The sequence below is a fragment of the Nanorana parkeri genome, unplaced genomic scaffold (assembly GCF_000935625.1).
Source record: "Nanorana parkeri isolate BGI_ZX_2015 unplaced genomic scaffold, ASM93562v1 scaffold1338, whole genome shotgun sequence".
Lineage (NCBI taxonomy): Eukaryota > Metazoa > Chordata > Amphibia > Anura > Dicroglossidae > Nanorana > Nanorana parkeri.
In genome coordinates, this window is record NW_017307606.1 from 281,485 (window position 1) to 304,280 (window position 22,796).

Below are 22,796 nucleotides of genomic sequence, written 5' to 3' on the forward strand. Positions count from 1 at the left end.
CAGATAATTGTAAGGTGTATGGGCACCTTTAGTCACAAAGCCTGAGAGAGGAACAATCACCAGGCATCTGAGCTACTTTCTTATTCTAGAAAGTGAAACAATCTATTCAGCAATCACGGCCCTAAGTACCTTGCCTGGAATACCTCACGAGAAATCAAGAAATAACATGTACTTTGCTTCATGAAACACTCCCACCAAGGAAGTGCATACCAATGATGATGACAATATAATTTTCAACCACATGGCGTCCATACGTTGCTCATCACAGCCACTGCACCAACATAGAAGTATTGTTATGACAGAAATTGCCTTTTACCTTATTTTCATATGCAAACCAAACTTACAAATGATGTGCATTTCTGAAAACCACACAAGAAATAAATCAAAACAGAATATGAGATAAGAAAAATGTTTACAGCTGCAGTCAAGTGACCCGAATGAGTATATTTGTCTATCAGCTGTACAAAGCATGCACACAGCAGTTTAACATGTTTAATGAAAGATAGAGAACCAATGAAGCGTGTGTCTTTAGCTTATTCCCATGTAGCACATAAAACTAGCTCAGAATTTCTGTGAGAGGATGATGTCGGGTGAACCAATGAGATATAATATATATATACACAGTACTGTGCAAGAGTTTTAGGCAGGTGTGAAAAAATGCTGCAAAGTAAGAATGCTTTCAGAAATATTTTGTATTTTTAAATATCAAATTTACAAAATGCAAAGTGAGTGAAGAGAAGAAAAATCTAAATCAAAATCAATATTTCATGCGACTACCCTTTGGCTTCAAACCAGCATCAAGTCTTACACTTAAAAGGAGAACTATGGGGTCAAGGCTTTTCCCCATAGTTCTCCTTAGGGTAACGGGAGGACACAAACTAGCGTCCTCCTGTCACCCTAAGCTCAGTATACCGCGAGCTACAGTTCGCGGTATACTGAGATGCCACAGCCGGAGCGGATCTCGACATCGATGTCGAGATCCGCCCAGCTGCGTGACAGCTGGCTCTGCCTATCTAGAGGCAGAGCCAGCTGTACCCGCCCCCTCCCCCGTCCGTTCCGCCAGTCAGCGCTGATGGATCGGAGCAGGGAGGGTGGAATCCATCCACTCCCCTGTCACGGCAGAGAGCCGTGACAGGATCGAGAAGTGAGCGAACACCGGCATGTGTTCGCTCACCTCCCGATCTACTGAGCCGACCTGTGACAGTCTCATTGTCACCGGCCGGCATGAAGTATGAGGTGAGTGAAAAGCACTCACCTCATAGTTCTCCTTTAAGTCGGCCATACTCCTTACAATTGTCTGCAGATTTTCTGTGGTCAGATGGAAAAAGGTGCAACAGATTCCTCCATCTACACTTAACTGTGTGGATGGAGTCATCTCCACCTGGGCCAATCTGTTGCACTTTTTCCATCTGACCAAAGAAAATCTGCAGATAATGGTAAAGTGTATGGGCACGTTTAGAGTCAGGTGTATGATTAACCATCTATACCGAGCACATGCTAATGATCATTATTTCATATGTAGGTTAAAACACAGTAATTGACTAAAACAGAAACGGCTGTATAGGAGGCTTAAAGCTGGGTGAGGAACAGCCAAACTCTGCTACTAAGGTGAGGTTGTGGAAGGCAGTTTCTTGTCACAGGTCATAGACCATGGCAAGACTGAGCACACCAACAAGACATGGTAGTTATATTGCAGCAGCAAGGTCTCTCCTAGGCAAAGATTTCAAAGCAGATTGGGGTTTCAAGATGTGCTGTTCAAGCTTTTTTGAAGAAGCAGTGGTCGGCCAAGGAAACAATGCAGCAGATGAAAGACACATCATGCTTACTTCCCTTTGACATCAGGAGATGTCCAGCAGTGCCATAATCACCGAACTGGCGGAAACCAGTGGGACCCAGGCAGTGGCAACTCTAGGAACAATATATAGGGGGGGGGGGCACATAAGATACCACAGCCAAATCTGGGGGGGCACTAATAAATTTCACCACTAAATCATACAACTGAAAAAAACTAAATAAGTATATATAAATAAGATTAGAAATATTAGAGTAATGCGGTATGCAAGGATACCTTGCTATTGTACTAACATGTACTAACATACTAACCCCTCATCTGTCCACTAGCATATCTAAGCCTGTACAGGCTGTCAGGAGGGCTAGATGGGCTCTCAGGTGGGCTGCGGGCTCTATGCAGGCTGTGTGCGGGCCCCAATCATCAGGCTGCTAAAACACTTATCTTACCACTCAGGCGACTCTGCTCCACTCCCTGATCGCTCTTTTATAAAGGCCGCAACAGACCAAGCTCCGCCTCCTGAAAACTCCCCTTCCTGCATGTACAGAAAGGTACCAAGTTATAGGGAAAATGGGCCGGGAACCTACTAAGTGCTGTACTGCACTTATTACCAACAGCAAAAACAGTGGCGGACCTAAGGAACAAAACTGACCCCCCAACCCCCCCGGCAGTCTCTGCACCAGAGGAGCTTACATACTAACGTCCCCCAACAGTCTCACACCACTATTATTATTATACATTAATATAGCTCTGACATATACTGCACAGATGTACAGAGAACACCGAGCCAGCCACATCAATCTCTGTACAGAGGAGCTTACACTCTAATGCAGGATGGCATCGGCTGTACTACAAATCCCAGCAATACGTTATACAGCAATGCAGAACTGTATATGAATTGGACTCAGGACTTTGCAACACACTGGCCTCTGGACTTAGGAACGACTGGACTCTAGACTTAAGTGTCTCACCTGAGCCCAGTGCTTACCTGAGACTCCGCAGAGCCCACCTGAGACCCCACACATACCTGAGATGCTACACAGTCCACCTGAGAGTGACCATAGATCCTGCACAGCCCATCTGAGACTCCCTATGGTGGGCTCTGCAGGGTCTTAGGTGGGCTGGTCAGGGTCCCTTTCCCTGTACCTCCGTCCCAGCTCCTCTTACCTGCTGCTGGGGTCTGGTCTCCTCCGCCGCTGGACCGGCGCTGCTGGGAACCGGCCAGATGTGACGGAATTGGAGATCGTTGTTGAAGATCAGAACACCGGCAGCCAGTGGCGTTCCTAAGGAACAAAGGGCCCTGGTGCAAGATTTTTTTTCAATGCCCATACTGGCCACCTGAAAGCCCGCACTGGCCACCTGAGAGCCTGCAATGGCCACCTGAGAGCAGAAAAACAAGCTCAGGGCTCCCACTGATTCTGCAATATGTTGACTAGTATAATAAGTTCATTATATATTACAGTGTAATAATAGAAATAAAGTGCACAGTAATTGCACTTGAAACTTTATACGGCAATTCAGAATGGCTTCGGCTACAGAGGACTACAACTCTCAGCAATACTTTATACGGCAATGCATAAAGACACCGGCTATAGAGGACTACAACTCCCAGCAATATTTTATACAGCAATGCAGAATGGCTTTAGCTAGAGAGGATTAAAACTCCCAACAATACTTTATACGGTAATGCAGAATAGCTTCAGCTATAGAGGACTACAACTCCCATTTTGGCCTCACCGAACAAGCAGCGGGTGCACACTCGGATCGGCCACTGTTAGCGTGGGGCAAGAACTAACCTTGGGGGGGCAATTGCCCCCCCCCCTTACCCCCTCTAGCGACGCCAATGGACCCAGGTACACCCATCTACTGTCCGGAGAAGTCTGGTCAGAAGTTGTCTTCATGGAAGAATTGCAGACAAAAAGCCATACCTCCGAAGTGGAAACAAGGCTAAGCGACTCAACTATGCATGGAAACATAGGAACCGGGGTGTAGGAAAATGGCAGCAGGTGCTCTGGACTGATATTTCAAAATTTGAAATATTTTGCTATATCAGGAGGAGGTTTGTTCGCCGAAGGGATGGAGAGCGGAATAATAAGTGTCTGCAGGCAACAGTGAAGGATGGTGGAGGTTCCTTGCAAGTCTGGGGCTGTATTTCTGCAAATGGAGTTGGAGATTTGGTCAGGATCAATAGTATCCTCAATGCTGAGAAATAAAAGCAGATACTTATCCATCATGCCATACCATCAGTGAGTGTGTGATTGGCCCCAAATTCATTTTCAGCAGGACACCGAGAGAACTATCTTCAGCGTAAAGCAGAACAAGGAGTCCTGGAAGTGATCGATTGGCCCACACAGAGCCTTGATCTCAATATCATTGAGTCTGTATGGGATTACACGAAGAGACAGAAGGATTTGAGGCAGCCTACATCTACAGAAGATCTAAAGTTAGTTCTCCGAGAGTTTTGGAACAACCTACTTGCCGAGTACCTTCAAAAACTGTGTGCAAGTGTACCGAGAAGAATTCTGATTAGTTGATTCAGCCTGCCCTGCCGCAACCCTGCCCTAGTGCTCAGCGGGTCCCCCAGGCTGCCTGTTGCCGAGCTGCTCTTCCCCCATCTCCCCAGTGCTCAGTAGCTTCTCCGCTGTCTGGCGCCGCAACTCTGCTCATCCACTTTATTGATTATTGTACATTTTGAAATTAGCTTTCTATACATGCCAAAACTGATATACCTGTGGTGTAGGGTAGTGTTTGCCTCTGGCCGTCTGTTCCTCATAACACAGGGGTGCATGCTGTGTATGCAACAAAGGTTTCATGATACATCTCCATCTATATTTGTTGTAAATGTAGCACCTCCAGGTCCAAAGTTATGAATTTTGGGAAAACCAGTTTTGTTAACAGGGTTATTTGCAGATCATCTGTGTCCAGGCATCTAGGTGGAAGCCACTTACTAGAGGGTCAATTGATAACTTTTTAGTGCTTCAGATACTCAGTTCGTTATGATACTACATTAAGAGGTTAACCATAAAAGAGCCATAAAACAGGCTTAGCTAAACAGATCTCTGGTATTCTGCTAATGACTGTTATTGCTAACTTTGTTAGTGGCTATTACTGTGAAATTGAAAAACCTTTGAAGACTCTCTGATAAAAAATTATATTTACTCAATAGGCTGTTTTAAATCATGTCTAGCAGTGAAGAATTTCAACAAACTTAGGGGACAACTGGGTTTACCGACTAGTTGTGGGGTGCCAGGACCTCATTACCGTCACAAACACCACCTCTTACAAGTTGATTGAGCCTTAGACAAAGCCTGCAAATGTAAAACCATTAAGAGCTTTTGTACAACACTTTGGGGCTGATTCATGAAAACTAAAGAAAAGAAAATGAGCAATCAATCAAAGCAAAAGTCAATCACTTTTTCCATGGAACAAAAGCAAAATAATTACAATACCTGCACTGCCAAATTTCTTACTTGCTTTCAGCTCTGATATGCCTCCATAATATTAAAAAGAATAGAATCCTTTCTTTGCTATGGGAGTTTCAAAAGTGCAGAGAACAAGATAACATTATCTCTGCAGAGACCCAGGCTGAACAGAACAACTGTTTTGGTTTTTGGATTTCTTAGTAGAGTTTAGAATGGTTCTTTAGTCATGGCAGCACTTAAGACTTTGATGATAATGCTACTTTCTTGCAGACAGAATCAGAGTTTATACCTTTTTTTAAAAATTTTGTATAAAGTAGGGGAGGGTCGAAACAGCGGTCACATTTTTTGTTGCCATTTGTATTTCTTAATTTATTATTGGTATTTATATAGCGCTGACAATTTTACGCAGTGCTTTACATAGTGCACATTCACATCAGTCCCTGTCCTCAAGGAGCTCACAATATTTCTTAGCTCACTTACCCAATGCACCAGCAAGCCAAAGTCTGAATGGGCAATAATTGAGAACCTTGGTCAGCAACAAGCTCAACAGAGTGTACGCAGCCTATTTGTAAAAAAAAAAAAAAAAAAGAAGGATGGCTTTAACCAGGCAAGTAGGAAGACCATGATGAGACTGGCCATGTATGGATATGCTGACCTCTAACAACCCATCACCATCAGTTAGATATGCTGACCTCTAACAGCCACCCTAAAGAGAATAGTAAAAATGTTTAATCTCTTTAACAGGTAGGTCAAAGTTTTTGTTTTATTATTTTTTCATTTATGAATTTTATTTTTCAGAAATAGGATTTTTGTACTTGCTGTAAAATCAATTTCTTACAGTCCACTGCGGACTTAATGATCCTGTCAGGTATTACAGTTGAATTCAGATACTGTTGGGTTATTCTGCTACCTACAGCAGGATTTGGATACTGGCAGAAAACAAGTGGCTGGCCAGGGTTAACCCCTCCTCTACTGTATGCCGCAGTTTGTAGGAAGAATACCAAGAGCATAATAAAATACAGAGTGGTGGCACCTGTGAACCTCAATGAAAAACAGTTTATGGTGAGCACAAAAAATAGGATTCCACCTTGGAGCATATATATAGCAATGGATAAACTGAGTGCAGGTATGACGGGATGAGTCCTTTCCAGCAGATTTCTGAAGGTTCAGCATCCACCCAAACCATTGCAACTTCTGAGCGGTCAAGAGCATATTGTCCAACAGAAGCCTGTGCCGATCGTCCCTCAACAGGAGGTAATGTAAGTACCCCAAAATGTGGGCTCCACAAGCCAGCAGCAGGGCTAGTAGTAAGGCTAAAACCTTGGTCAACACTCGAGATACAGACAAAAGGCCAAAAGTCAGGACCATGAACTGGTGGTCCAGGAGCCCCACAGCAAATATAGGAAACACAGATGTGCTGGAAAAATGGTGACATGCAGGATGGCATCCTTGATGTCCGAAGAAGTCAGAAGGTCTCTCTGGTGAAGGCAATGACAGATAGGGTGAATTCCATGCAGAATTTGTGGATATAAAACTAAGACATTCAGAACTTGAGGTCCAAAATAGGGTGAATGCCCCCGTTGTGTATGGGAACAATAAACTACAAAAACTGAGACAATGACACCATGTGTCAACCTGTGGGATGACACTGGAAGATTGGAGGTGGGAAAAGGAGGAAGGGGCAGGGAACAAAACCCTAGATTGTAACCCTGAGATAGCACCTCCTGCACTCAAGTATCAGAGATGTAAGTTGTCGAAGTATCTATCCACTCTAGAAAGTGGGAGCTTACCTGCATACCAAAAAAAAGCTTGTCTGCAGATTTGGCAGACTGAGAACCTGGCTTGGAGGGTCTCAACAAAGCAGTAGATAAAATAAATGATCACTTAACAGTAAGATAAGGGCAAGACTTAGCAGTCTAATCCTTAGACTCCTTCCATTGAGGAAGATGGGGGCTCTTGCCATCAGCAATGCCCTAGATAAAAACTATCTAGAAGACGTTGTCCACCAAAAACCATGCAGAACAAACAATTCAGATAGAAGTCTGCAGTCCAGCACAATATGCAGGATGCCCACGCATCAGTACTGACAGGAGAACCATGCGATAGGAAAGCTGTTAAAAAGGCACAGCTGAAATGGAAAATTACAGCCATCTGTCATATTCCATAGTTCAACAACGTACAATCACATGCAGGAGCGGTCAACGTAAATGCTAAATCGGACCACCACAATAAGGATAAATAAATTCTCAGATGTGGGTGTAATAGACACAGACCGAAATAAAACAAAACAAGTGTGATAGAGGGCATAGAGTCCACATCTAACAAACAGATCTGCAGAGGGATCCTGATCTCAACTAGGGAAGTCCAGCATGTCAGTTGGATTTAGCAGAGAACAGGGGAAAGTGGATGGAATTGACCCATGAGTCAGAGGTGATCCTCAGCATACAACTAAACTAGACCATAAGGAGCACACTTCACACAAATGAGACCTACGGTGTGCTTGCTTATGCAGAGTGACCCCAACTCTCTTTGCCAAAGTTAGAAGTGAAGACTAAACAAAATAAGCAAAAGGGTTAGGATCCAAACTAATCCCCACTGCCCTATATACTACAATACCAAAGGCAATGAGGAGGCCTGTAACAGGGCTCCAGCCAGTACGGTACCCACTAAAGAACACATGGTCACTACAGAGAAAGCTGCAAGAAAACCTACTGGCCGCTCAGAGTGATCGGGTGAGCACTGTTGACATTTGCCTCAGTACATGTGTAGCTGCAGGGGAACAACCACACACAAGCATCTACAGCAGCAGTTTTATATTAACCAGGAAAGTCTACACTCCCCAAATAATATCTGACCAGAGGAGATGAAAGATATAAAATCTACAGGAGCTTAAGAATAGCCTGAGGGGGCCTATAGGTTTTTATGTGTGGCTTCCAGCAGGGAGTGCTTAGTAAGGATTGCTTTAGGCATGAAAAGGAGCGGTCACAAGGCCACTAAACCACTAGATGGCAGCAACAGTACCAAGCTGCATTGTTGTTTACAGTACAGGACCATATAGTTCCTCCAAGAGGCCCTTCCACATAGTAAATGTGTCATAGACCAACGTTTGCAATAATATGACAGTCTGTATGACAAGCATGCATTAGGTGTATTGTATTTGTGACCTGAATCTTTGTGTACCTAGCAAAAATGTGAGCAGCATTGAGCTGCTTTTCGATGTTTGCGCATGCACCATGCTACGTTCTGAATGAATCCTGTGCCATCAGGCATACATAAAGTGTAAGTAAGCAGTAAGCACAGTTCACCATAGAACTTTGTGCCCCTGTAATGTACAAACTTGTAACTGGAGGAATCAGAAACATCAGTGGCACCAATACAAAGTAAAAATGTCACAAGCTTCTAGAATAAAGGCAGTGTTGCCTTTTCTAACAATAATGCCACATACAGTTTCAGATACAATTAAAGAACTCCGGTCATATAAATCTTAACCCTTGCAGTGGGGCAACCCCCGCACTTGTCTAGGGAGCTACTATAACAAAGATATACTCACTCGAACCTTAGACCCAGCTGGCTGCTAGTCCGGTCCCTGCAGCCTCTCTTCCTCCACTTTGGCGATGAAATGTCCCTTGGCATCCTCACGCCCAATACACTGTATTGGACGTGATGATTCACAGGTTCTTAGATCACCGGAGCAAAGGCAGAAAGAGGCTGCAGGGACCGGTGAAGCAGCCAGCCATGTCTGAGTATATCTGTCTGTTATTTTAGCTCCCTAGACAAAACAAGCACTTAACCCTTACAGTGTGGGGGTGGCCTCACTGCAAGGGTTAAGAATTCATATGCCCGGAGTTCATCTTTAAGGGAAGAAGCAACACTTCCTCTGCTTAAAGTGACATTAAACCCTCAGATTTCTTAACATAAAACAATACTGTAATGTGTGCCTTACTGTAATCCATGGTTGTTTCCCTTCTCTTTGCTGCTCTTCCTTTTAAAGCCTCATGTCTTCTCATGCTGTGGGAGAACTTCCCTTTGCAGCTGAGTGCCTCTTCCTGTAGTGCTGGCTCAGGTTGCAAACCTACACACAGACACCATATATCCATTTCAGAGACAAGGCAGTCTGCTGCAAAACAGAAGTTCTGCCCAGCATGAGAACAGATACAGATTTAAAAGGAAGACCAGCAAAGAGAAGGGAAACAACCATGGATTACAGTAAGGCACACATTACAGTATTGTTTTATGTAAAAAAATCTGAGGGTTTAATGTCACTTTAATTTGAAATAACTTTTCACCTTACACACAAGGCACTATACTGTAGCTAACCAATTCCAAGAGCAGGGATCCAAAGTACTGTCACGAGGGTATAGGGTCCTGACCCTGATTCATACATTTTGCCCCAAGTATCCACACTCTGTTGTGCTGCCATTTTAATCTGGGCTCACTTCTACATATTTTCTGATGCTTCCATCTACTCGGTCCCTTCTGGGATGACGTTAAGAAATCTAACGCTCTGTCTCACGTCTGCTGACCTAGAGGAAAATTCAGACTGCTACTTGCTCCATCTTAATAAAATTACAAGGGGTTCCTCACAAAACATTTACTTTACACAGCTAAGGCATGTATCAATGCCTTATGGAAACAGCCAGTGCTCCCCACCCAGGCAGGCCTTTTGTGCTCCACATTATTATGATGGAAGATCTGACAGTCTCCTTGTATAATAAAGAGGAAAAAGATTGTCCACATTTGATTTCCTTTGACAGACTTTACATTCTCATCTGTCTTTAAAAGGATTTTGGCTGTGGAGGGGGACCAAGTTGAGCACTAACCCTATCTAGCTTTGCCCACTTCATACACTTAACAGGCCTAACTTATTTTCCCACTATGACACACCAATGAAAGCTGTCTCCTGGACAGCCTCATAGACCCTGGTCAGGCATTTTGTTTACTCTCCCTGAAATTCCCCAATATCCCTACCTCCTCCTCCCACTGCTCTTCTATTTTGCTTCGCTTTGAATGCCCCTCTCCTTCCTTGATCCCCCAGGCTTCCCCTTATTTCTGCTCTTTCCCCCATGCAAATAAATAATTAATAACCAATATATACAGACATACCTTGAGCTGATTTTGCTGTGATAACCACAGACCTGCATCACACTTTTTCAACATTCATGGTCAATCTGACACAGAGGGCCTACTATAAGTTGACTTCCTTTACTGAACTTTGTTCAAGGACAACTGTAAGATTCAGATGTTATTTATGAACAGAGGTTACCAATAGAGAGGAAATGGTTTCATGGGCATTCCCCTGGAAACAATGCAGTTGAGACTGAGACTGACGGGATCATTCAGGAAAGTAGCCAGACTAACTATCGTGAGACAAGGAGAACTCCAATTTCTTCTCGGAGAAGAGACAATAGTATGTAGTTGATGTCCAGAGAAGTCTGGCTCAAGAGACCTACCCAAACTGGGTCCCATGATGTAGAAGGCACCATCTGATCTGCGAGACCAGGAGCAGCCCCAAGATATTGACTCTCCAACTAAAAAAAAATCCCTCATACCAGGAACTACCTGGGCAATAGGAGCAAACATGCAAGACTGCTCAGGAGCTAGACCTGCAACAGCAAACCTTCTTGTAATTCTGAGGTGACAGCAGGAGACTGCGAAGCCTCATCAGAGATAGACTGTGGTGGTTCTGAGTCTAAGTCTCTGCTTAATTTAAGGCTTCGGGCAGATCAGAGATTGCCTCTGCAGGGGGAAAGCACGGTCAGTATTCATGAGGAATTGGATTAACTTGCTCACAAAGTCTTGAGTGACTGCAGTAGAGGCCCCTAAACATCCACCTGAGAAGGATCAGATGGCTGGAAGTCACCAAGTCACTGTAAGTGGTCAGTGGGAAATTTGAAAAGCACCTAGCAATAGCTCAACCCAAATGGCCTACTCAAAAAAGTGAGTCTTTAGAGGCTAGTGCTGAGCTAATGCTGCAACTTTGGACCTGGAGAGAGCAATCTTCTAAGAGTACTTGACCCCTGGAAAGTGCAACAAGCAAAACCTAGTGCCCGAAAGTCACATCCCAGGCTGGCCCTGCATGTCCAGGCCAATAGGGTCTGGGTACAGCACTCCAAAATCAGGCTTTGGAAAGGCAGATTCAAATAGCTGCCATGTAGTAAGAAATCTTGATTGAAATCAAGAAGCTGGGAACCCAAGAAATAAAATCAAAGAAATAAAACATTTAGCAAACATATGTTACACTTTTCTCATTAGAACTGAAAAAAATATTTTTTTTTACATTGTCATTGTCTAAATCCTTCTGTAGGCTGCAGTATAACCTGGCAGTATCTGAATTCCTGTGTCTCCCAATGGAAAATAAGTCATATGATTTGCCAGATAATGCTGTAGCGGAATACTTTAAAAATCAAACCTAGAAAATGAAGGCAGGCAAAAGGAACACAAAGCACTTCTCTGTTTTACAGGATACAAGTAACAAATGTCTATGACAAAGCACTCCTTCAACATGAAGATAAGCACAGAAAGAATAATGTACTTGTGGATGAACAGCAGGAACTGTGCTTTCTCAATGCCATAATCAGGCAGAATTGTGGATTTTTTTATCCATAATTATTTTCAGCCTAATCATGAGATACTTGAATTTTTTTTTTCCGAGTCACACCGGAAGTTGTTTGCATTTTAGAACGTGAAATAGGTTGCAGCTGTGATTGCACTTCCACATTCTATTTATAACCACCTGAAATGTGCAGCTGCTGAATGCAGAATGGCTCTTGTTTGATGAGCCAATTAAAACGGAAAAAAAGAAAAAAGGGATTGAAGTACAATAGAGAGGATCCTATTTAAAGCTGTTCTCCAGGCAAGCAGCTTAATACACAAATACAGTGCTGTGCAAAAGTTTTAGGCAGGTGTGAAAAAATGCTGTAATGTAAGAATGCTTTCAGAAAATATATATTTTTATTGTTAAATTTTTTAATCAATTTACAAAATGCAAAGTGAGTGAACAGAAGACAAATCTAAAATCAAATCAATATTTGATACGACTACCCAAGGGATGCACCGATACTATGTTTTCGGTATCGAGTACGGAGAACCTATTTTTTTTTTCAGCGCTCACCGATACCGAATACCGAAAGTCCCATTAAGGAAGCTGGGCAGCATGACTCACAGCCCGGCTTCCTAATTAGCCAGGAAGCTGGCTCCATGCGCCCTCATCACCATTACATTACATGCCCCCTGGCTTCCTGGTTGGCCAGAGGGCGAGTCATTATACACCCCCCAGCATCTTGAATGGCTGAGAAGCCAGCTCCATGCTCCCTGGTGACAAAGGAGTATGGAGTCCGCTATCCAGCCAATCAAGAAGCCGGGCGGTGTGTAATGACTTGCCGCCGGGCTTCCTGATACTGGAAGTTCCGGTACCAGGATAAGTATTGGGACCATTTGGGAGAGTACGAGTACTCACCCAAATACTCGGTATCAGCACCGATATTAGTATCAGTGCATCCCTAGACTACACCCTTTGGTTCCAAACAAGCATCTATTACACTTGCACAAAGTCAGGGATTCAGTAGGATTATAGTCAAGTGTATGATTAACCAATTATACCAAGTAGGTGCTAATGATCATCAATTTCATATGTATGTTGAAACACAGTCATTAACTGAAACAGAAACGGCTTTGTAGGAGGCTTAAAACTGGGTGAGGGACAGCCAAACTCTGCTACTAAGGTGAGATTGTGGAAGACAGTTTCATGTCACAAGTCATACACAATGTCAAGACTGAGCACAGCAACAAGACACAAAGTAGTTATACTGCATCAGCAAGGTCTCTCACAAGTGAAAACTTCAAAGCAGACTGGAGTTTCAAGATGTGCTGTTTAAGTTCTTTTGAAGAAGCAAAAGAAATGGTCAACGTTGAGGACCGTAGATGCAATGGTCGGCCAAGGAAACTTGTGATGACTCGCTGCCCGGCTTCCTGATACAGGAAGTATCGAGCTAGACATCGGAGCATTTGGGCGAGTACTCGTACTCGCCCAAATACTCGGTATCGGCACTGATACCGATACTAATATGGGTGCATCCCTAGTATTTAAGAATAGCGAGCTACGTTGGTGTCTTTTATATCTGCCTAGGGTTCAGCTTTAATCAAATCAAGATGTTTTTATATAGCTGCATTCTCTCTTCAGAAACACATTTTTCAGACTCACATGTATGCATTGCTAGATTGATTTTCATGTTAATTTACACAAATAAAGACCGGAATAGGGGGCAGCACTGACTGATGAACCTTGTAAAATAAAAACAGTTAAGAGGCTATTCATTAATCCTTATTTTCTGCTTCAGTGCCATGATATAAAAGTGCAATTCATTTTAGAAAGGCAGGTCCTTAAGTGGAGTGGAAATAATTTTGTATACCATTTAGTATGTTCTTTAGAGGTCTTCAGTTTAAGCCAACACAGAATAAATTGTCCGTATTAAAAAGGAGAATTATGAGGCGAGTGCTTTTCACTCAGCCTCATAATCTGAGCCGACCTGTGACAATGAAACTGTCACAGGTCGGCTCAGTAGATCGGGAAGTGAGCGGACACATACCGGCGTTCGCTCACTTCTCGATCCTGTCACTGCAGAGAGCTGTGACAGGCGAGGGACTGGATTCTCTCCTCCCCTGTCCGATCCTCCAGCGCTGACTGGCGGAACGGACGGGGGCAGGTACAGCTGGCTCTGCCTCTAGATAGGCAGAGCCAGCTGTCACTCACGCAGCTGGGCGGATCCAGACATAATTGTCGGGATCCGTTTCAGCTGCGGCCTCTCAGTATACCGCGAGCTGCAGCATAGGGCATAGGGCGTTTCTCAGCGCGTTCCTACGCCCTGTTAAACGCCCAGGTTGGAACCATGCCCCTAGGCAATTATTGGTTTTCACATGTTGAGCGTTTTACAGTGCCCAGGTGTGAACCAGGCCTTAAGAACTATGGGGAAAAACACTTACCCAATAGTTCTCTTAAAGGAGAACTATGAGGTGAGTGCTCTTCACTCCCCTCATAGTTCTAGCCGATCTGTTACAATGAGACTGTCACAGGTCGGCTCAGTAGATCGGGAGGTGAGCGAACACATACCGGTGTTCGCTCACCTCTCAATCCTGTCACAGCCCTCTGCCGTGACAGGGGAGGGGCTGGATTCCCCCCCTCCCCGATCCGCCAGCGCCGACTGTCGGATCCGGCGGGTACAGCTGGCTCTGCCTCTAGATAGGCAGAGCCAGCTGTCACTCACGCAGATGGGCGGATCCAGACATAATTGTCGGGATCCACTTCAGGTGCGGCATCTCAGTTTACCGCGAGCAGTAGCTCGCAGTATACTGTGGCCTCTCAGTATACCGCGAGCTCTAGCTCGCGGTATACTGAGCTTAGGGTGACGTGAGGACGCTAGTTTGTGTCCTCCCGTTACCCTTCAGAGAACTATGGGGAAAAGCCCTAACCCCATAGTTCTCCTTTAATGTGAGAGTGAATTAACTGAAAAATAAATGCCGGAATAATCCAATAATATCCCAAAGGGACTAGGCTTCCTTCAAAACCCAGGGTTCATCAATCACATACTGGATTCTAGATATTGCATGCAGTGTATAGGAACAGCAAAATTATTATCTATTAGTCTGCTTCTAAGCATTCCGAATATTGATTAGGCCAACCTCTGCTGTAAGCTGTGCAAAAGTGGGACCACTCCCCTCTATCATATTTAAAGAAGCTAGTAGAACTGCATTAAAACTGCTGCCACATATTACTCTAACATGTCCGTTATCAATTTAGCTGTTTTTCACTGGAATGTCTTTTGTGCTCAGACCGAAATACCGTTTCTTGACCTTGTAATGGCTGGGAACAAATTTCCTTAAACTGGGGAAGAGACCTTGCTGCTAAAATCTTCAATAAATAAAGGACTCGTCTCGCCAGCATGCAGCAAAAACTGACATATCAGTTATGGGTGACTACTCTTTTCATGTTTCGCACTCTTACTTAAAAGTGTACCAAAGACAGCTGAGGAGCCAGCACCAAAGGGAAGCACAAACAAATTAAAGTGACACTAAACTCAAGAGGTAAATCTTAAACATGCATTTAAGTACCTTAACTATTACTAAAAATGTATCTTATTTGTGTATCACTCAACTGTAGATCCTCAAATCATCTCTGAATTTGTGCCGACACTGTCTTTCCTTCTGGAGCGTGGCTTTTTTTGTTCCCCAAGGTCCCTGTGTGTGTTGTAAAGTAGTCACTGCTCCAAGCTCACTCCCGTGATGGATTACAATCTCATGTTTACTTTACTAATTTGTATGGAGATTGTAGTTCATCACTGGAGTGAACTTGGAGCGGTGTCTAGATAACAACACACAGAGACCATGGAGAATAAAAGTAGCCACCCTCGAGAAGGAAGGTCAGTGTCAGCACCAATTCATAGATGATTTGAGGATCTACAGCCGAGTGATACACAAATAAGATACATTTTTGTTAAAAGTCAAGGTACTTGAATGCATTTTTAAGATTTAACTCCTGAGTTTAGTGTCACGTGAGCACACTTATTTCTGTCACTACATGCATTTGTTTTAAAAAGTTTAATAGAAATCTGCAAACTCCTTATTTATATTCTCTCCCTTGTATTTGAACACTGCTTTTTTTTTTTTTTTTTCCGAAGCCCGTGGACGTGCATCAAAACAAACTTCCCCCTGTGAACAAAAAAAATGCAACCGTGAAATCACAGCACACAAAAACGTGCACAAGGGTGCAAGGTCCTTCAAAAGAAGGGACCTACTTTCCCGACCCCCGGGGCGCAAGGCTCCTGACAGGGGTTGAGACTGTTGGCCCACCAACCCAAAGGCCGGTGGACCATTTCCGTCGGGGACCTGCTGAAACCGGTCCCACACAGTACTAGGCACGGGGGATCTCCCGAAGAGAAACCCCCCTCCTGGGTGGGAGGAGACAGAGAACCCCGTAGGAGGCACAGAATCTCCTCCCAGCATCAGGAATAGGCCCCGAAGAAACCTGCACCTTCAGCATCTGTGGGTCAATGCTTTTAAAAAAAGACAATCGTGCATTAAGTGCAATAAATAATAAAGTGCCAGTGCACCACGCTGACAGGCCTTAGGGGCCGAGTGCAAAAAAATTGCCCCGGACCAGCAATAAGGCCTGTCCAAGAGGCGATGTGCAGAAAGTGCAAGGTGGTGTGTGACCAAGTGATCAGTGAGTCAATGTGGGGTCCCACACCCAAGTGACTTCCTGAGCACCCCTGGGACGCCACCCCCAGGGGGCACCACACCACGGGCTTCTGCCGCCCCCGAACCCTCTAGCCTCGACCAAGTTTCGTATCCATCCCCGTCAGGAGATAGTTCACCTTCAGAGATCCCTCCCCTGGAGCCCACCCATTAACTAGGGTCGAAAACTCCGGGGCCTGGAACCTCATCCGGCTCCCTACCAATTACGCCAGGAATCTACTGGTCCGTCCATCCACCCTTCCTAGGCGACAGCAGACTTTCGATTCCCGACAACTGATAAGAACAGATTTTTTTTTTTTTTTTCGAAGCCCGTAAGTGAGATCTCCAGAAGAGAAACCCACCTCCTGGGTGGGAGGAGACAGAGAACCCCGTTCAAGGCACAGAATCTCCTCCCAGCGTCAGGAATAGGCCCCGAAGAAACCTGCACCTTTCGCATCTGTGGGTCAAAATAGGAAAAGAAAAAAGTGCCAATCGTGCATGAAGTGCTTAAATAATCTAAAGTGCCAGTGCACCACTCTGGCAGGCCTTAGGGGCCGGAGTGCAAAAATATTGCCCCAGACTAGCCATAAGGCCTGTCTTGGAGGCGAAGTGCAGAAAATTGCAATATGGTGTGTGACCAAGTGCACAGTGAGTCATGTGGGGTCCCATACCCAAGTGACTTTCTGCGCACCCCTGGGACGCCACCCCCAGGGGGCACAACACCACGGGCTTCTGCCGCCCCCGAAACCCTCGGGCCAGACCCCGTGGTTCTCCGCTCACATCAGGAGGTAGTGCCGTCGGGGGTCCTCCCACTGTCTAGGGTCTACCCGTACATCAGGGCCTGACGCAACTAGCAGTGGACCGAACCGTCCTCCGACACCCACCATTACGTCAGAGGGTACTAGAATGTTCTCCCATCGGGTGGCAACATCCTCTCCCCTCCAACAACTGATAAGAACAGATACTACACTTGATCTTAGCCAAAAGGCCGAGAAGCGATGTATTTTAACACTGCTTCTTTAGCACATTTTAATAAAAGCATATTATACTTTATGGTGTGCGTTTTTATAATTTTTTCTGGTCTCAGAACAGACTTCCTTTCACTTACTGTGAGAGATGAGTGGAAGACAGGTATCACCTGGAAGACACTGACCATAAAAACCTGACAGGGGTTCAAGCTCCAGTCCACTGAGTTTGGCTTTAATAAGCACCATATAAGGTTATAAAAATCTTAATTTTAATGAGACCCAAAAACTAAGAGATATTAATGCTTCAGACACAGAAAATTCAGAAAAGAGTACAACTTTGTTTTACTGTAAATGAACTATAAAAAACATAAATAAATACTGTGCCCTGTCACTTAGAGACACTTGTAGACTTGAAGCACCTGCTTCATCTTGGATAGATGAATAATGTAGATGGAAATCCACTGGGCAGTTTACCTAAAAAGACTCCCAGAACCCAGTTCACTTTGGTTAAACACTCACTGCGTCACCAAAATCAAAAGGTTCTGCTGTTTGTCAATTAGTAAATGCCAGATGTTTCCTACCAACAAGGTGACTGGAGTATCTCTTGTATCCAGTGCCAACATGCAACTAATAGCTACCAGTAATTAGTAACTAATAGCTGAAGAAAGGCCTTTATATGATTTTCAAGCAATATTGCTTTTTGTTACATAAAATGCATCACGGTAGAAATACAAGAATGTGGATTGGACTTACTTGTTCAAAAAAAACAAACCAAACACAATAACACATATTTACAAGTAAACACACACAGAAATTCATAGAAAATACACCAATACAGATCGAAATCTTAAGATAACAGGTATAAAACAGAATATGCAGTTATTCGGTGCAAAAGTACACCTTGTGTTATGCATAGCATTCCAGAGGAGTAACATCGGAGGCAGTTCTCTGAGCTTGTTTACAGTGGACATATTTTTTCTGTGTTTTGTTTTTTTTGCACCAGTGCGGGCATCTAAATAGTGATAGAGTGATGACAAGAATGGGATTTTGTTCACCGTAAAATCCATAGAGTGACGCAGTGTTTTATGAACCCTGAGTCACCTGCAGGAGAAAACAACTGAGCACAGGCCCTAGGGGATATAACCTGCTCATTTGTAACAAGCACTTTGGAAAACCAACATGGTAATACAGAGCAATAAAAGGCTCTGCGTCACTCAATGAACTCCAAAAAAAGGCATTTTATGGCAACTGCAAAAATTAAATTTTCTTTATTATCCACTAAGTGACACAGCATTGCCTACTCATGAGCAGTTCACAAGCAACCGAAACAGGGCTCAACAAAAACAACAAAAATAGGAGGGCCCAAGCCACCTGAAAGCATGTGACTTGAATATGAGCTGGCAAACAGGCATATCCACCTAGAGAACACGGTAGAAGTCCAAGCAAAGCCCAATTATAGTTGCCCAACCCAAGACTAGTGGTCTGATAGCCAAGCCCCAGACACACCCACTGTCCAGGCTTAGTGAACCCAAGCAGGAAGGAGAAACCACTCCTACAACTAGCACATATAAAGATATAGAGGTGAATCCACCCAAATGAAAAATGAACCTTACTTTCTCAATCTATCTATGGTGATCACAGTGCCCTCTACATCCAAGAAGTGAAAAATCCCCCAAGGATGGTAGGAGCTAGACCGTAGAAAGACAAGAACACCACTTTCCCAGAAGGAGAACATTGCAACTATGAGGCACTCTTGTAGATAGGAAATAGCAAGGAAAGCCCGCAACAGTACAAAGTAAGTCATAGCAAGGAATGCCCACAACAGTACAAAGTAAGTAACAGAAGGTCTGAAAAGACCAGGTTTAAAACTCCAGGCAAAGACAAAAAAAAAAAACAACCCACTGACACAAAATGTGACAGGTAAAATCCACCACAGGACCTAGAACAAAGGTGGCCAAATCAGACATTTGGCAACTGGAAAAATGGGAAAAGGAGAAGAGGAAATGCTCACTACAACCAAGAAGTGGAGATGCAAACCCCAGTTTCCACACTAGCTAAATTAGGGTATCATGTGCTAAGTCAATTTTTTCATAGGGGAGTGAGCTAAGCTGACCAGCATACCATGTCCTCCCATGCTTATCCAGAGCTTACAGATCCATCAAAATGTTCTCCAAGTCTGTTCCCCAAAGATTTCAATCTGAGATACACAAAGGACCTGCATTAGACGTGATGATGTCAGCTGTCCTTAGATTGCTAGAGCTCAGGGAAGAACAGGCTGCAGGGTCCGGTTAGCAGCTCGGCAGGATCGAGGATCAGGGGAGTATATCTGCTTTATTCTAATCCTAAAGAAAAATGAGCACTTAACCCTTGCAGTATGGGCGAGGCCCCTCTGCAAGGGAAAGTTTTTTGAGTTCCCGGATTTCTTCTTTAAATGCTGCATCGGCTGACCAGCACTTCAACCAAAGTGACCAATGCATCTGGACAACAGACTTACCCACAAAATCAGAGGGCTAGAACCCAGACTTGCTTCACATACAGCAAGTCCACCATCTGATCAACACATCTAGTAAGATTTTGGTTTACATTCACAGCATTCAAGTAACTACTTAGGAGTGTGGACCACTCAGCTAGCATCTGCACAAGCAAGGCCAAAACCAAAACGAGCCTTTTTAAAAGAAACATACCAATAAATACAAATAAGAGAAAAAGGACAGATCAGAAAATGCTCTCCTCCTGCACTGCCCTGCTCAGCCTCATGTGACATATCAGGGTGGAGAGCAGTGTGGGGGCGGAGACAGCTGTGAGCTGTCACAGGTGGCCAAGCCAGCGATGCAGGGGAGGAGTCAGCTGTCAAAGGAGACCGAGCTTTCCTCCTGCACTGCCTCCTGTGACAGTGAATCAGGATAAGGAGTGGCTACAAGCAGTCAGCGATCATCTGATGCTTGTAAATACTTGAGGACATAGTATGTTTACTGTGTCCCCAATTATAAAATGAACAGGAAGTGATCTACATCACTTCCTGCACATTCATTATTGTGGACATGGTAAACCTACCATATCCACAAGTTATGAATCAACAGAAACACGCAGTATAGTATAAAATAAATTATATATATATATATTTTAAAAGGGAAATATCAGGGGTCTGTTTAGACCTCTGATATTTTCCCAGAGCAGTAAGGTTAAAAAAAAAAATATTTAATAAAAAAAAAGTACTAAAAATTAAATATATAAAAAAAATGTATTTAAGATCTTTAAAAAAATGTTTGGTTTCGGTCCATTTTGGCGCACCTCTAACTGAAACTCTTGCTGGCCCTGATCGTATACAAGGGGGCAAATCCCTCTCTAATACATGCTGTCATGGACTATAGTTGTATAAAACATCTTTTTACCTGACTTCCTTCATGGATCTTCCCAATATCTGTTCGGACACTTGATTTGGGTTGCTTTGATTGCAAGATACCAATTCCATGTCTGGATGAGACATCAAACATCTTCTTGTCCATGTGATGCTGGAGATCTCGGGAAGGGGCAGCATTTTCCTCCAGTTCTGTGGCTCTGCGAGGGTAGTTTTCTTTATTATTGTCATCTCTGCTAATTAAAAAAATACAACATGTAGTCATAATCCTTTGTTAGACCTCAGTAGCCTTTCAAATATTTCTGTGGCAGATTGATGCTCAGTGTCAGGTAATAATTTAGTTTATTTGTGTACCGTAGCATGTGAAAAAAAAGTAATGTCATGTTGGTCTACAACCTACTGTATATTTGCACAGCAGAATGATGTTATGGAAAATCTCAACTGTGACAAGCTTAAAAATGTATCTTGATGCAACACATGCAACTTAAAGCTAAACAACGAGCAAAAAAGGATACATACAAGTACTGGACAGCCTTCTTTAATCCATAATGCACGGTCCACACAGGACTTGGCTTCTACTGTGATTTGCAGCTAAGGCCTGCCTCACCTCAGCCCCATCCTGCTATGTAACACCACAAGTCCTTCAGCAAATAATAGTCATTCTAATATTGGAAGTTTAAATTAAGGGGTGGAGTTTGGCTGTGACAGGGTAGGAGTTTAGAACCCCAATGCAGTAGAAGTGGCCCCATGTAGACATTGCACCTTGGATTTGGGAGGAGTTTCCTAGATGCAGTATACAACCATTCACAAGATAGAAAAGGTATTGGTAAACAGGTTATGATGTCTGCTGCTTAGCAATATTGTTTTATATACCTAATATATGTGATAAGCTCACTTCAAAGGGGAGCTCCGACATGATTTCATAGCATATAAAAAAAAAATCAATCGCAGATGTTTTCCATGTACTTGTACATATATCTGCAGAAATAATATTCTGACTCTTACCAAATGTGGACAGAGCTTAAAACGAAGTCTCTTTGAGCTGCACCAGACATGATCTATAGTGGCAATCAGATTAGAATACTCTCATACAACCCCCATAATGCATATTTAGGGGGTCTATTTATAAATGTTTGTATGCATGATTCACATAATTTTCTAACTGGATTGAATTGGGGAAATGTGAGAATCCTGGGTGAATCATGTATGAAAACATTTATAAATTGCCCCTATGAATACCATGTGTGTATAATTCACCTTTGGCAGACAGTAAAATTTGGGGTGGATGCGAATAATGAGTTGAGTTATGGAATGGCAAAGCAAAGTGATAAAACATGAATTGGCTATTACATGCTGAAAACCCTAAACTTGAGTTTTAAAGAGAGTATTATACTTGTTCCAATGATCCAGAAGGTGGGAAGCTGAACACATCCGTACTCTAGGCTAGGGCTACACTGATGATCTCTGTGCTATTGATAAATATAACTACTTGTTGGAGGTCCTTATCTGTAGCACACTAAAATCAAATGGTTTCTAATGAGATAACAGTCAATATATTTTAATTACCAGTCTATACCTAGCTTAAGTGATTTCCAGCTGCAGAGAAAATAGGCCAAAAGATAAAAATTATACATACTGTACCAAAATAACATCGTTTGTGCTTATTTACTTGTAACAGATCTGCACTGAGGTTCTTTACTCCTGATGGTAAAGCTTGTTAAGCCTCATTCACACGAGAAACAGCCGGAACGTATAGCTCCGTGCTGCGTGCACGGCCATATCGGGCAGGTCCCGGGAAGGACAGGTGCAGCGTGTGATTAGTAGGCAGCCCCTGTCCTTCTCTATGGGACTACGCGGCTGAACGCCACCCTACGCTTGGCCCACGTGCAGGTCCGTACGGGTGTCCCGGGTCGGACGCAGACAGGATCCATCCTGTCTGCGTACGAGTATGGACATCCGCAGGAACGTGCAGGGCAAGTGAGCGTAGGGCTGCGTAGGGCTGCGTATGGCCGCCTAGTCCCATATAGAAGAGC

At 43.8% G+C, this 22,796-nt stretch overlaps 1 protein-coding gene across 2 annotated transcripts in view; it reads right to left on the reverse strand.

Annotated features, from left to right (window-relative positions):
- Positions 1–22,796, reverse strand: part of FAM13C (family with sequence similarity 13 member C) — a 128,676-nt gene that overhangs the window by 75,503 nt on the left and 30,377 nt on the right. Inside the window, exon 3 of one of the 2 annotated variants that reach the window (XM_018569464.1) lies at positions 20,798–20,996. In XM_018569464.1, coding sequence (XP_018424966.1) covers positions 20,798–20,996 — 199 coding nt within the window. Of the gene's footprint in view, positions 1–20,797; positions 21,000–22,796 lie in introns of both variants that reach the window. The other variant, XM_018569463.1, reaches the window with a different exon arrangement.